The sequence below is a fragment of the Chiroxiphia lanceolata genome, chromosome 1 (genome assembly GCF_009829145.1).
Source record: "Chiroxiphia lanceolata isolate bChiLan1 chromosome 1, bChiLan1.pri, whole genome shotgun sequence".
NCBI lineage: Eukaryota > Metazoa > Chordata > Aves > Passeriformes > Pipridae > Chiroxiphia > Chiroxiphia lanceolata.
In genome coordinates this window covers 108,666,690-108,682,632 of record NC_045637.1, presented here as the reverse complement: position 1 = coordinate 108,682,632, position 15,943 = coordinate 108,666,690, and the positions used below count along the sequence as shown (strand labels likewise).

Below are 15,943 nucleotides of genomic sequence, written 5' to 3'. Positions count from 1 at the left end.
CTTGGAGCCAGCCCGAATGGGCTCCGTCGGACCCCTATTGGCTTCCATGGGGGAAGCTTCTGGCAGCTTCTCACAGAAGTCACCCCTGTAGCCCCTCCACTACCAAAATCTTGCCATGCAAATTCAATACACAGCATCATCGTTTAATGCTTACAGATGAGAATGGAGAGATCAGTTCTTAAACATAACATTCAGGTTTTTTCCACAATTGCAACAACATATTTTGCAGTTTAAGTCAGCAGTTATACAAAGTCATAGTTATTAATGGCTGGAATGAGTTTAAGTTGTCAAAGTACAGAAACATTTCACCGGGGCTACCCAGCAAAATGGAGGCCCTGGTTTGAAAACCAAGGACTAATTTGCTGCTCAGTGCCATCTTGTTGGGCTTGTTTTGTGCCCAAATAAGAAGTTGTCTGCAAGAAACAGAGTCTACAGCACCAGAAGCAAAAGGAAATTAGAAATTTTACAGAATCTGGTACCTTATTTCTAGAAACAGGGAAGGGAGATACCAGAGTCTCAGGTCTTTTGAGTCCTAGAAAATACTTTGATTGTCAAAATGCTGAACCAGAGGACTTACATTTGTTTTGGTAGACTGTTCTGGAACTATAGTATCCTTGCATAGATAAATACTAAGGGGAAGTTTAAAATTTTCTCATTAGCATGTGTTAGGTACTACTGTAGTCCTGAGAGATTTCACTTGCACAGTGAAGTACTGTTTCAGTGAGAATACTATTTACTGTTAATTCAATTAAATGCCATGTGAAAGCAGTGAAACCAATCTTTCTTATGGAGTGATATGGTCACAGGCATGACGCATAGTCATACTCATTATCTAGCATAATTTTTTTTCAAGGGGGACACTAGCACCCACTGTTGAGCTGAGAATTTAGACACCTGTTCATATAGCCCCTGGAAATGTAAGTCTGCATAATGTGGATCCCAGCTCTGGACTCATTCCTCAAAGTGGCAATGCAGATTTTTGTGGCTGTCTGTAAAATGCACACAAGTTGACCATTATTCACAACTTCTAATTAAAAGCATCTTGAGGGTTTTTCTTTGCAGCCAGCTGAACACCATGAATTCTGGCGATGTGGATTTCATTAGCCAACCACAGGCCAAGGAAGGGTTTTCAACTGAAGATGAATGACAGCTAATCCTGCTGCTATTCCGTTTGTCTCTGGTGCAAGCCTAATAAATGACTACACACATCCTTGTCCATGTGTTGGCAGAGGAAGTGCAAACATGGCATATGACAACATACCAAACAGTGTGTAATCACTGCAAATTATAGCCTAAATAATTCCTCCCCTTAATGGAGAAGGATCAGGTTTCTCTCACTGAATGCAGCACCTTGGGCCAAGTCCTCCTTTCCTCAGCACATAAGGCCTGGAAAGTAGCAGAACGGCATGGCTCCATTTTGCTGGGAGAGGACAAGCAGCAGAGAGGTTGTAGAGAGGAAGAATGTGCTGAGTAGAACTGGTTTAAACACAAACATTTTTTTCGACAGGAAATTCAGAGTACCGGGGGAAAAAAATTGGAGAATTTTCTCTGTTTCAAAAGGAAATGGGGATTTAAAAAAAAATATATGCTTTCCCAGTGTAGGGTAAAAAAAAGAGGAGGAGGGAGGAGGTAATGAAAAATAAGCAAAACCACTGCACTGGAAGCAAAATTCAAAGTAAAATTGGGCTGGGAAATGCCGGGTCTGGTGCTTATAGCTCCGCCAGCATTCCCACGGCTTTTGGTTTTCCTTTTGCAGAGTTGGGAGCTGAGTCCTGGATAAAACAGGGAAGCCCAAAGCTTCAGGAAGCCTTGTGGTCCCTGGCTACAGGGCAATGTGCATGGCAGGGCAGTCCTGGAGTTTCATACCCTGATCATGCAGGCTTCCAGGCAGCCCACCAGGCGAGCTGGCAGGAAACCAGCTTGGAGCCTTGCCTGTGCTATGTTGGAAGTTCATTGAATACGATATGTCTCCCTGAAGCATTTCAGTTCTGATGAATTGGCATTTTCCACTGAAAACCTGTTTTGTTGCTAAATTCCACACCAGCTGTAGCCCTGGATGCCATGCAGCAGCAATCCTTGCACTCTGCACTGGCAGGTACTTCGTCAGGGGTGTACTTGGAGTGGTGTTGAGTCCTTATCTAAAATTTGTGTGCTGCAAAGACCAGAGAGTAGAGGTTCACAGGGTTCGTATTACTTATCTATCTCTCTAGTGCACGAGCATTTTATTGTTGTTGTTGTTTCTGTGCTGATCTTTTGCATGAAGCTACTTTGCTGAGGTTTTCTATACCACTTTGGCGCTAAATCTTTAGGGAAGAATGGTCTGCCGGTCTTCGATGATGCCTTTACCATGAAAAATCATGCAGAACAATTGATGAGACCTCCCGTTTTGGGGAACTCAGTGTGTGATGTACATAAATCTAGCAGGACTTTTTTTGAATGCAGTAGAGTACATAGTGTGCCAAATTAAAAAAATCAAGTAACATGTTGATTAATTATCCTTCAAAGAGAGGGGAAAATTGGAAAACCCTAAAAAATAACTCAAAGAATATTCCTTTTCTGCACATCCCCAGATGGGACAAACGTTGCATCCTTTGGCTTCACATCTCTTAGATTCTGATCCTTGTCCAAGTGAATGGGAAACTCATCCATTTTGAGCAGGGGAAAGGAAAGGGGGTTATAGCCACCAAGAAATTCTGCTAAGGAGAACATTTCAAACATTACTCTGTAGCATAATCCTGTCTGTCACAGCTCTTGTTGGTTTACAGAAACTAACTGAATTTTCTGCTTGTGAACAAACAGAAGGCACACACTGCACAGTGAGATCAGGCTCCAACAAAATTATCATGCATGTAGGAATAAATACCCTTCCCTGTTACTCCAAAAGGGAATAAGCTCTGTTATGGACAGAAACTTTTAGGCTGTTCGTCAGAAGTAGAAATTACCCATCCATCTGAGCAATTACAGCAGAATAAAGTGTAATTAAACTGTACTCAGATAGAGGAACGTACATCCTTTTGTGGTAGTTACACAGTGTGTCTCTTGAATCAAATCCAGTAATCAAAATAAGAATCTCTAGGTTTAAAAATGTGCATTTTTATATGCTGAGATGAAAAGCCATAGTTTTATGTTATTTTTTCTCTGCATACCTACGTGCCTGTTGCAGGGCTACAAAAGCAGCATGTAACAATTAGTTTAACTTAACTCTCATGAAAGGGACACAAATATTCACGAAAATTTTAAAGTTAACCTTTCCTAATTAATGTATTTTCACTGAAGGTCAGTAAGTCTTGTCTTGAGCAAAAAAATTGGCTAATGATTCTATCTTAATTTTCCTTTTATGCCTGTCTTTTCTGGCTTTGTTTAGAGTGAGCAGGCTCTGAGGGAGCTTGTTTGGGGAAAGAAATTGAACACCACCTTAAAAGCTGTAGTTATTATCTGAAGAGAACTGTCTGAGAATTTGGATCTTGAAGCTTTAAACTTTGAGAAAGTTTATATGATTCTCAAGTCTGAAGAAATCCTGGTTTATAAGTTAATGGCAAGTTTTTTCTAAATGCCAGCATGGCAGTATTAATCTTGTGTCTGCAAGTCAAGCTGTGTTTTGTTTTGTTCAGCATAGTCAGAAGCAAAGACAGCTGGAGTTTGAATTTGTTCAGCAATGATAATGAATGTATGAAGTATCTTAAAAGGCAGCTTTCCCCTTGCCACTGTTCTGGCCTCATTAGCAGTTGTAGTCTTGCACAATTTTGCAGTTAGCTGGGTGTAAAGCGTCTTTGGAGGAGGACACCGTGGTCCCATCCATGCTGGGGTTTATTAGACAATTTAAAACTGATCTCAGGCATAGTCAGTTCAGGACATATTTGTGCTATCGTTGCTAACCTACAGTGGTAAGAAAACATGGTGTAACAGACTGTAGTGACAGGTGATGCAGAACTGTCTTCACAGCCTTGGTGAGTAAATTGTTCCCAAAACTCCTGGTGACATGGCCATAATTGCTGCTTGAGCCTCACCCTGTTTCTCTGCAGCCTGGGTAGGAATTGCCATAGGAGACAATGGGATGTGTTGCTAAAGGAAGGGTTCCAGCTTTGAACTGAGTCCCTGGTATGTTAATTACTTACATGAGGATAGCGCAGGATTTGGATCACATAGTGACAAGCACTGATTTACAAGAGGAAAGGGTGGCGCTAAGCCAGCCCACACAGCAAATGAAGAAAGCTGGAGTGAAGCCCTGGTCCTGCATCGCAGATTGATGCTTGTTGGTATTCTTGGCCAGGCAGCGAGAAGAGGGTAAAATCTGGATTATCCTGTTTAAAGCACAGTCCTGTGTTTATCCTTAACTAATCACTGCTCACAGGTACTTCATGAGAGTAAATTAACATCAGCAAAATGATTTGTGGTCTTCAGATGCAGGATTACTGCAGACATGTGAAGTAGAAGGATGCATGAGACATTGGAAATAATTACAAGAAAAAACATTTTTGGGTAGAAGTTAAGCAGCAGTGATTCTTGGTGTTGTTTTTATCCCATATGATACCAAAATTGTTTTCCTTTATGAGATACATATTTACTCCTCAAAAAATGGAATTCATTTAATTTACAGTCACCCAGGTAAAAATGAGAAGTTTAGTCTCCACCTAATCTTTGGGCCCTCTAAAATATCACTGGAAACAGAAAGCCGTTCAGGAGGTAGTTCATTCATTCCCTCTGCATTAGACACTCACGTTGTGATCCAGAGCTGCCTTTTTCTCTCTGTCAAAGAGAGGGCCCAGACAGTTGACTTATGCTAGACATCTAGCTTTTAGGTGAGTACAGACAGATTAAAGGGGATGTCAGCCAAAGAAAGTAATTTTGATTTTGATGTACCAGAAGTGCCAAACCTTCCTGTAAAACAAATTGTAGCAGAGGGTTTATATCCCAGCCACTAGATGAAGGTTAGTTGTTTACCGTCATTTCTGAGTGTAGACAACATCAGAAGGTTGGTAATTTATGTCTTTTGAATGAACAGTTTGAATCCAATTCAGAATGCCTTCTTACAACAATTTTGACCATCTGGCATATCTTTGTTGTAATCTTTTTAACTCTTTACTCTCACAAAATAAGGTACTTGTATTTGAACAGTTGTATTCACCCAAATAAGAGATCAGTGTCAGCTTCGTAGGTAAGAAAAGAAGGTGTCCCATAAGGTGGTCACTGGTGAATCAGTCTCATGGGGCATGGACACCTTTGTATGCCCATGACCTGTGCAATGGATGACAGTGGCTGAAATTCTGGACTGCCTGTGAAATCAACTAGCAATTTACCCTAGCAAATTCAATTTGCAGAATTTTGCAAGAGCCCTTTTTCAGTGTTGAGAATAGTTCTGTCTTGACTTGATATTCTTTAGAATAACCCCATTCATTAGGAAGGAGGAACAAAAATAAACAGAGGCATGAGTGTACTGTAATTGACTGTTATTTAAGAAACACTGTACTTGCCAGAGGCAGTTACTTGAAGATATATAGAAGTCTAACAGCATTATCAGAACAAAGCCAATGGCTTTGTTCAGGTTCCCATCAACACTGTTTCGCAAACATAAGGTGCAGTTTGTTATCCTCAATTTCTTCTTCTTTTTTTTTTTTTTTTGTTTGTTTGTTTTGTGTGTATGTTCGTGCTTGTTTTTGTCTCATCTTTTTATTAGGCTTGGAAATATCATGGGATGGAGACAGTTTTGTGGAAGTCATGGCTGCACCACATCTGAAAGGCAGACTCTGTGGTCTGTGTGGCAATTACAACGGGCACAAGCGAGATGACCTGATTGGGGGGGATGGGAATTTTAAGTTTGATGTGGACGACTTTGCTGAATCTTGGCGCGTGGAGTCCAATGAGTTCTGCAGCCGCCCGCAGAGAAAACCTGTACCTGAGCTCTGTCATGGGACAGTCAGGGTGAAACTCCGAGCTCACCGGGAATGCCAGAAACTCAAAGCATGGGAGTTTCAGAGCTGTCATTCAACAGTGGATTATACCACATTTTACCGGTAAGTGTGGCTAGCTTTGGAGGGAGATACTAAGTTACTGTGCGAGGAGAAAAACCACACAGTTGGCCCAATTTCAGCAGCATTTGAACACATGCATTGAACTGCTTTTGCTAAGAATTAGTATGCAGGCTTAGAGTTATATTATGGGGAGGTTTTGTGAGGCTGGAGTCAGAAGAAGAGAGTCCTGAGCTAATAGACCCAAGCAGCCAACAGCGAGAAAGGCAGGCAGAGTTGTGATCACCTAGAGAAAAAGTACTTTTGGAGACTGAGGAAAGAGAGGGAAGAGACTTCAGAACATTTTTGTAAACTGTGATTTTGAAGTCAGCTGTAAAGTTGAGGCTGACTTTAATTGCTATTGCTTGTGGTCTGGGGAAGTGTGACCCTGAGATTAGCTCAGCTGGCTGGAGAAAGATACTAAAAACACCAAGTTCATGGGTTCGATCCCTGTTTGGGCTATTCGCTTTAAGAGTTGGACTCGATGATCCTTGTGGGTTCCTTCTAACTCAGAATATTCTGTGATTCTGTGTCTTCCCAGAAATATTTTGAAAATTACTTTATTAAAGCAGAGGTATTAAATATGACTACTACCTCTTGGATGGTGTAGTTTTTGGGTTGGGAGTTTGGAAGAAGAGAGTTAACAAAACGTTCCATGCATGCCATCCTGCCCTGGGAGAAAAGAAAGACAGACGAGGATCTAGAAGCCTTGTCTGAGTGAATTATTTAAGATTTTTTATCTTTAAAATGCTTCCAGTCTAAACTACAAAGACATATTTTCCGTTCTTCAATTGGCATGAGTTTATTTACCCCTCACTTAGTAAATAAAATTGACTTTTCTTTTGATTGCCTGACATAAAAGATAAAAGCACGCCGAGTCAGAGTTGTATGATCACAAATGGAGCTGCCTGTGCTTCCAGCTTTCCCCACATGGACACATCTGCTAAACTATTGGACTTATTAGGAAAAGCTTTCTAAAATGACTCGATTTCCCTTAAGACTTGCCTTTCCTCTTCTTTTATAGTGAGACAGAAAGACTTTTATCTACTCCAGCAAAATACACCTGGGACTGGGAAATGCTAGAAGAAGCACTACAGCTTGGCTTGTAGTCTATGTGCCTGTGCATTTATTTTGCTATAGTGTTTCCCTGTGCTAGGAGCCTGGCAAAGAGTAAAAATTATATTGTGTGCAGGTTATGATACTTTATCTTTTCTAATGGCTGGAGGCACAACAGAGAGCAGTAGAGAAGCTAACACACACGCAGGTTCTGTTGAATGCATTTCAGCAACATTCCCATCTCACTTCCATCGTCCTTTAAAGGTAAGTGATGACAATGCAAATGGAAAACAGGCCCAGAGAGATTTGTTTAATTTTGCAGTGGATTTTTTGTCCCTTTTTAAAAGTAGCTCATGATTAATTTAGTGCAATACACTTCCTGACACCACAGCAGAAAATGATTTATATTTTGGCTACAGCAGCCAGAAAAAAAATTTCTACATGCTTGCAGACAAGAATTACTGTAGAGCTTTTCTGTTCCTTTAAAATTATGTCTAATGTTTGTCTTGGAAAGGCAATAAAATCAAGCAAGTATTTAATTTGATTATGTTCTTTTGTAGAAAAGTATGTTTTTCCCTAAGGAAACTTTATGTTGAAATGACCATCATATTCTGTCAGAAGGAGCTGTTCATTTGTTTCCATTTAGATGTTGCTAACTGTTAGAATGCTCAGCTCCCAACACAGGAATAAAAGATAAACTATAATATACAGTTAAATAATGGTATGTAGTAGAATGCTGCTTCTTGTTAGAAACTGATGAAGTTGTAGCAAGCAATGTAGTCAATGACCATCACCATTTTTCATACTAGGAAGTTTCTGCAAGGTGGTAATGATTATGGGACACACATTCAAGAAAGTTCTGGAAAGCTTTCTGTCATTAATCTTTGCAGATATAAGTATGTATGTGTGTGTAAGTAAGTATAAATAAAAGTATTTCAGAGATTTGCTTTTTTCATTAATTTTTAACTCAAAAGACCCATTACTGATGATATACTTTTGCAAAATATTTGAGTTACCATTAAAAGAAATTTAAATTAGCACAGCTTTTTTTCTGAGGTCTTTTGGAAAAGCATATTTAGTCGATGTCCTCTAATTTCAGGCTAGGTTTAAATAAAATTTTTCAAATTCTGCTTTTCTAACTCTGAACAAGTTTCTATCAGTAAGAAAAGTGAGGAGGCAGAAGGGTAGGGTCAGATTCTTTCATTTTCTATTCATCTCGTCATTGAATTGAGTAGCTTCTCAGTTTTTAACTGCCAACATTATGTATTATGGAATTTTTCCATTTGAAATACTGCATTCTGAAGAGTTAACCTTTCTTGGTCATTTTTGCCTATATTATTGACCTTGCTTCATTTTCATTATGCTGCTCAGATAGTGACCTGCTGTTATTCAAAATTCTCAGAAATAGAAATAAACTCAGCAGGAACCTGACAAATTAGAGTGTGTTTTCTCCAAAGACCAAAAAAGGCAGTGAACAATGCATTGCAAACATTTGTCTGACATTGTGTTACTGAGGAGATTTCTGTGAAGATGGTCTTAAATTCATTTTAAGTCTTGTTCTTTTTACAGCAGTAGTTTCTCCTTTTGTTAGCCATCCAAAAAACATACAGCATGATTGTCATGATTGTTAAGTGAATAGGATATAGTTCATGTTTTAAAGAGTAGAGGCCTAACTGTGTGTTGACTCCTGAGCTTGACCTTGAGAGATGCCTGATGCCTTAGGTTGTGCACCTTGTCCTTAATCCTTTTTTTTGGTTTTGTGACTTTGGTGACTTGCGTTTCCCTGCAAAGCACATGGTAGAAGAAACCACAGTGTAAGTGTACAAGAAAGGATTTTGAAATAGTCCTGACTGCAAATGAAGAATTTTAGCATCTAATTTTGTACCACTCTTTTAATTTTTTGTTTTGTAACTAGACACAGTTTATGCGATTTTAATTGTGGTTTGCTTTGTTTAGTTTTGGGCTGGTATTTTTTGTTTGTCTTTAATGCATTGCTAATTGTTCAGTACTGATGAGTAATACTCTAAAAATAACCCTTAGGGTTTAATTTTTTGGAGGCAAGTTCATTAAGCAGGGAAACAATTTTGAATTTCCAGGACATTTTGGTAAAGCCTGTGTGAAGAACTGATTAGCAGATAGAGTCATTACCATTGCCACTTGTCTGTTTTGGTATTTCAGTATGGTTAAATGTCCTGGATTGGTCCTTGCAAAAATAAAATTAAAATTAAACTATGTGTGCAGTTAAGCTTGCACTCAAACTCCTGAAGCTCCTCTTGAGTATAAGCAACACTAAAAACAGGGGATACTATGTCAATAACTCATGCTGCTATTACCAGAAAACACTCTATCACATTATTGGGAAATACTGTGGTACCATTTAAACTCTTGGATGAGGATTTGGGGAGCTTAGGGGACTTGAGGAAGCAGAAGAGGACTTTTATGTGCTCACCAAGCCCTACTCCATGGCTGATCTCATTGTGTATCTTTGAGCGGGGCTGGAGCCGGGGCCTGGAGGTGACTCCAGCCCTGTGAGGCCATATGGAGCGGTTCCCCAGTGTACCCCCCTGCCTACTTTGCTTGGTCATGACTGACACCTCTCAGGAGCCTCCTTGGGAGGCACAGGAGCAGGCAGCTCCTAACGAGTGTGGGGACCACAGTGAGAGGGGCACTGCAGTGCTGCTTTATGCAGGGACGTGTTGGGCTGCAGGAGACACTGTAGAGGAAGACACAGGACTGATACTCCTAGAACACCTGCCCTCATTAGCATCTGTGGTTTTCTAGTAGGTTGTTGGGTTTTCTTTAAAGCTGACATCAACAGATTTGGAACATGACATTAACATGATGTCAGTATATCACCTGTCTCTAATACCCCTACACAGCAGCCGAGTTCATAAATGACTGGTTAGACAGCACTCAAAACTCTCACTGCTGCCATAACTTCAGAAAGAAAATTCAGTGTCTTGCTTTTGCCATGCAGTAGATTTCTCTGTTTCAGATTGGAAAATTTATCTACCTAACTCTTTAAGACAAGTCTTTTTGTTGGTATTACTCTTCCTATTATTATTATTATATTTTTTATTGATGTTATTATTTTTATTATTATGATTTTAACAGACAATAGCATGCCAAATGCTTGATTACTCTTTTTCTCTTTTGTAATTGTCCTAAGAGATCTATTTTTCTCTCAAACACTTGAATTTAATCCCATTCAATATTTTATGGCAGGGTTTAATTAACATAGTAATAGCATCATTTGTTTGAATCTGTTAATCACATACATTCAAGAATTGCAAATCTACTGTATTACAATTCTCATCTTAAATGTTGCTTGAGATGTGATGACATTACTCCATCTATAGCTCTTGGTTAATCAGTTAATTAATTCCAATTTCAGTTAGCCAAATAACTTTATACAGGTAGCTGCTGCTGTCTTGCAGTTTTTTAAAAAAAATTCCGCTTAACTAGATAAAATATTACTGCTTAAATTTAGAGTATAAATTGCAATGTTGTGTAGTTTGTTGGTTCTCTGTTATTAAGTTTGGCAGTTAGGCCATAAATGGCTGCAGAGAGCATGCGAGCCATTGCATTGCTAAGTTAATTACAAACTGTATTTAAAAGATTGGGGCCAAGGGTTTGTGGCTTTGAAGCAGAAGGTTTGAAGGTTTTTTCCCTGTTAACAATGATGACCTACAGCTGTAAAATTCATGTGGTTATGCCTCTATATTCACTCGGCAGGATGGTACAAAAAAAATGCAGGCTGAAGAATGACTTCAGAAAATCCTGATTCAAGTGCTTAAGGGGTGGGTGGAACTGGCATCTCTGGAACCCTCAGTTTATTGCCAAGGGTGCATATTGCAAAATTCTCCCCATGAGATTTTCTGGCCCTGGCTGTGCATTTGAGCAGAGCAGTTGCCTGTGCTGTTCCTGCTGAGGCCAAGCTGCTTCAGGGCTCCTCTGTCATGTAAGTGAAGGGCAGCTGTAGCTCTTGCTGCTCCTAGGGGTGACTCTTGTCCTGGCTCCTGCACCTAAACCATGCCAGGGCAGAGCTGGCCTGTGTCCCGCTTCAAGACAAAGCCAGTGGCATTGGCTTGAGAAAACGACTGATGGCTTGAAGCTGTGACTGGTCCCCTTGCAGACCTGGCACAGAGCAGGGGTTGGCTTTTGCTTCCACTTGCCCTTGTGCTAAGATTTGGATGTTTCTGTTTCTGTCAGACTGCCAGCCTGAAGCTGGCCCTGAGTTGAGGTACTAGCAGTAGTGTAACCACAACAGAGAGAGGCTCAGGATGAAACAATTTATGCAGCTTCTTGGGCAAATTGTCACTGAGCAGCTGTACAACCCAGGGATCTTCTGGTTAGAAAGGAATTTAAAAATATTTGAAATAATAATAGGATTTTTTTAAAGCAAATCTGCACCAGGATGTGAGTTTTCTATGAATCACAGAATTACAAAATGGATAAGGTTGAAGAGCACCACAGTGGGGTCATCTGGTCCAACCTCTGGTCATCCTAGAGCGCAGGGCACAGAATTGTATCCAGATGGCTCTTGAATATCTCCAGTGAGGGAGACTGCACAACCCCTCTGGGCAATCTGTTCCAGTCCTTAGTCACCTGCACAGTGAAGAAGTTCTTCCTTGTATTCAGGTGGAACTTTCTGTCCATCGGTTTATGCTCATTGTCTCTTTTCCTTATGCTTGTCAGCCATTGTGTCCCAAACCCTTCCAGGAACACTGGTGCTTGGGAAACAGTTTTCTGTGCCTATCTGTCCAGGCTGTCTGCTGCCTTTACTTTATGCCCCTATATAAATTGACATTATTTCCCCAAACCACTAAATGTTAACCTGTGCATCTTGTGTAAGGCTGTGATGAACTTGCTGACATACAGGTAAGAGGCACCATGACTTAGAGTGCTGGTGACTGACAGTGCTAACAAATGAGAGAAAATGGACTTTGTAGTGTCTGGTGCATTTTGGGATTTCTGGCAGCAAGCTTCAAACTGTCGTCCCTATCTTCTAATGGTAAGGAGTACTGCAGAAATGCTGCATATATGTAAATCTATGGCTTACCACTGTTTTAAGTCCCCTCCTTGAAGTATTTTTCATCTGATAAAGCCAAGAGCAAGGGAGTGCAAGCTGCCGGAAAAATACTGTTTAGATTTAGAAGTTTGGATTTGGACAAATGGGTTGAGTGGTCAGAAAAGATAAATCTAAAGCCAAGCTGAGCTCAGTTATCTGCAGATCATGATTCCTCTTCATCTTTCCCCACACTCCTTCCCCTGGTGGGATATTTTTCACATAACTAAGTCCCATCCACTTGTTGGTTCAGAAAAGTACCTTAGGAATTTGAGGCTAGAAAACATTCTTCTCTTTGTATCAGTGGTTATTACAGCTGTAAAACATTGAAGCAATGCCAGAGGATTCACAGATGTCTCCTTTCCTGTTGAGGTATTGGGAATTGGCGGAGGGGGGGGGTGTGGAGTGGGGATTAGGGTGGAGAGGGCTCCAAAATCTGACAAAACAGTGGTGTTGGACAGACACTATTCACCTGAGACCATCCATGGCTTGCTTCCAGCTGAGAAGTGCATGCTTCCCCAATGACCCAGTTTGTGCTTCCCTATATGGAAAGTTAATGATTTTTTTTTTTTAACAAAGAGACATCTCTTATAAAAAAAAAAGATGAAGCAGCATACTACTGTGATTAAAACCCTGGAAGTTTCCTTTCCTTCAAAGGATGGCATGTCTGGAATGTGTTTGTTTTGTTTAGCTAAATACATGATCACAACCCCACCTGTCCTTTTACAGTGAATGAAAAATTATTTCCTACTGGTTCTAGGTGCAATGTGAGGCTTCTTTTCTCACTTTTCCAGGAAAAAAAATCAATTTATTATTATTGTGCATGCAGGTATATAGAGACTTATTACAAAAACCTGCTTCTGCGTAGTAAAACTTCATTTCTTTCTGGTTTATTACGTGGTTCAGTGAAATTCAAGTCCGGTGTTTCATAACCAAATGCTGTCTTCCTCATTGTCCAGCATCTGACAGATGTGAGACTCTTCATGTGAAAATGTAAGGTCAGTTTAACTGAGACAAAAGTAATCCTGAAGGATGATAGGGAGGAGAGGGGGAGACATCTAACAGAAGAGCAGGGTACCCTAAATGCCCTTCTTAATTGTCAATATGGACTGCATTCTCAGAACTTGTTGTTCCTGGATTACCTTTAACAGAGGTTTGGTAGGCTGGTTTTGTTTCTTTTTCTACAGTGCCTTGGAGTCATGAGGTAAAATCCTGATTCACCTAAGTCAGTGGGAATTTTGCTGTATTTGGGTGACAGGTTTTCATCCCTGTGACTTTTCCTATCCCATGCAGGTTTATTAAACTCAACTCTTGCACCAGTTAGTAATCCTTGTTTTGTCTTCCCACCATTTGTTGTACCACAGACAATTTAAGAAAACTTCAGCTGGTTCAGAGACAGCAGATGCATTCTTTACTGGGTTGGACAAAAACCCCCAGGTTCTAATTGGGGCACTCAGATCCTGTTTGCTTGTCTCTTTTTTTCTGGGGGAAAACTAAGGGGTGACTTCCCAAGGCAGAAGACCTAATTTGTCTGGCCACAAGAAACTGAGAGATCCTTTCGGTGTTTCGCTAACTTGAGTTCACTTGTGGTTCTTTCTTCTTGGCTGTAAGGAGTTTGTAGAAAAAGCCTGCAGTGCGAGGTCTACTGTCCCTCACATATTTCAAAGCCTGTCTGACAGGCTTTTAAACATACCCTAGGCATAACTTTTTTAATGTAGGGTTCCCCATTGTAAATATCCTTATTAAAGCTACAATATCAAAATGCCACTATTTCACAGTGAGTATGAGCATGCCCTTGAACTACCATAGCAAAATACAGTCACATCCCCTTGCAAACAGTAATAAATAGTTTTTGAAAGGGCTCTTTTCTATTCGGAAAAGCACCACTGACGTTTCAGTATTATAATATAATGCATGATTTTTGAAAAGAGGAGAGCAGACGTGGAGAAAAACTGGTAAAAAAGCAGAGTGATATCCTCCCTTGTGGAAATATTTTAAAAGATGCCACCTGCCATTTGGTGCGATTTGATCCATTGCCAAAGAAAAAGTACTTGCTACACTGAAGTGCTCTTTTTAGCTGCAAAAGTAAATCTCATTTTTGGAGAGATGCTGTTTGGAAAATTTGTCAGCATCATAGAGGAAATCACCCTATTTCTCTGTCAGGTACCACAGATTTTTAACTACAGCTGCTACAAAATCCAAGACCTCCCGTTCAATCTCATTTTAATTAATCTCTAAGACAGGTTCTTGGCGGGGCTTTCTTTGCTAGTTTGTTTTAATTTAATTTTAACTTTTTATGTTTTGAGCTTTATTGCAGTATTGATTTTACATAAAATTCAGAGATACTTAGCTGATGGCAATAGGTCTGTTTCCATAAATAAATAATTCAAGAAACCAACCCATCAGATGTCACATTCTGCCTTGGGCAGGGGCTAGTAAGTGTTGCAAGGAAGAGGAAACCCACCCATACTGTATCTGGCCAACCGTGCCATGTCATACATGGGGGAGAAATCCCTTTCAGGCCCTTGAGATGATCAGTTTACATCTCATAGCATGAAATTTTAATTACCTTTCCTAGGCATAACTGCAAAGCTACTATGTTTCAGCTCCTATTTTAAGCCACCTACAGTATATCCTGCCTAATTAGACACACAGCAAAGATGAACAAGGGTGTTTATAAGCAGGAAAATGAGATGAATTTGTGGGAAATGTTTTAAAAATAAGCTTAACCTAATCCTCCTGTTATTCTTATGAGTTCATTTATGCTTCAGGCAGGATAACCAGACAAAGAAAGATGTGAGCTGTGACCAGCACAAAAAAAAAAATTTGTAGAAAGTTTGCCTTAGGAAGGTTTTGATAGCTCCAAGCAGCTTATGAAGCTTTCTCTCACTGTCATTTGGAGAGCTTGCTTGATGTATGCGAGTGATCCATTCTGGAGACTTTATATGGGTTAGATTTAACTGAAAGCTTTCTTGTGGGTGTTTTTAATAGCTGTAGGTTTTTCCTTCAGTTTTGTGGGTTTTTTTATAAATCTCACAGGACATCCAAAAAATTTGGGGTGTTCCCAGTCTTTGAGATCTCCGTGGACCTCTGCATTATGTCAGCTTTTAAGTAGCTGTCTGGTATAAGGTAGCAGTCCAGGGTATAGGCAAATCTGCTTCTTTCCTATCTGTCCCTGTAAGGGTCCACACTTGCTCTCTCAAGTGTGCAACTACTAGTGTGTAAAGCAATTAGCTTTTAATTTTTCAAGCCTCATTTTTCTTTCAGTCTTCACAGCACACGAAGAAATCAGTACTTCACATTACTGGTGATTTACACAGTCTCCCAAACAAATGCAGCACAAACCATTTTGGGGGGCCTCTCCTGCTGCCATTCAACCTGCAAAATGTTCACACCCTGGGCAGTGGAGCAATGAGAGCAAGAGCAGATCAAGCACTAGGCGCCAGCAACGTGATGAGAGACAGATGCAGCTCTTGATTAACTGTGAGCACACAGGTCTTACACAGCCATATGTGGCAGGGCAAGTGCTGGTGAGGGCTTGGGCCATGACAACAAAGGCTCATGACCTGCTGTGGCAAGCCTTGGCACCTGAGGATTTTTGTACCCTAGGATATTGCACCACCAGAGCAAAGAGCAGACTCAATGGGAAGTTAAGACAAGGATGGGTGGCACAATACTTGTGCTTATTCAGTAATATGCATTTATCCATCTTAAATATTTACCATCTCAATACTTAATCTGGGATAGGGTACATGGCACGATCTAGGTGTGTGGGTATGTGTGTCAGGTTCACCCACCCTGCAAACTGTTGAGA

The 15,943-nt window shown here is 40.3% G+C and overlaps 1 protein-coding gene across 2 annotated transcripts in view; it reads left to right on the top strand.

Annotated features, from left to right (window-relative positions):
• BMPER (BMP binding endothelial regulator) overlaps positions 1-15,943 on the top strand; it is a 147,009-nt gene that overhangs the window by 96,262 nt on the left and 34,804 nt on the right. For both annotated transcript variants that reach the window (XM_032700506.1, XM_032700516.1), the window contains one exon: positions 5,675-6,011. In XM_032700506.1, the coding sequence (XP_032556397.1) occupies positions 5,675-6,011 (337 nt within the window). The remainder of the gene's footprint in view (positions 1-5,674; positions 6,012-15,943) is intronic.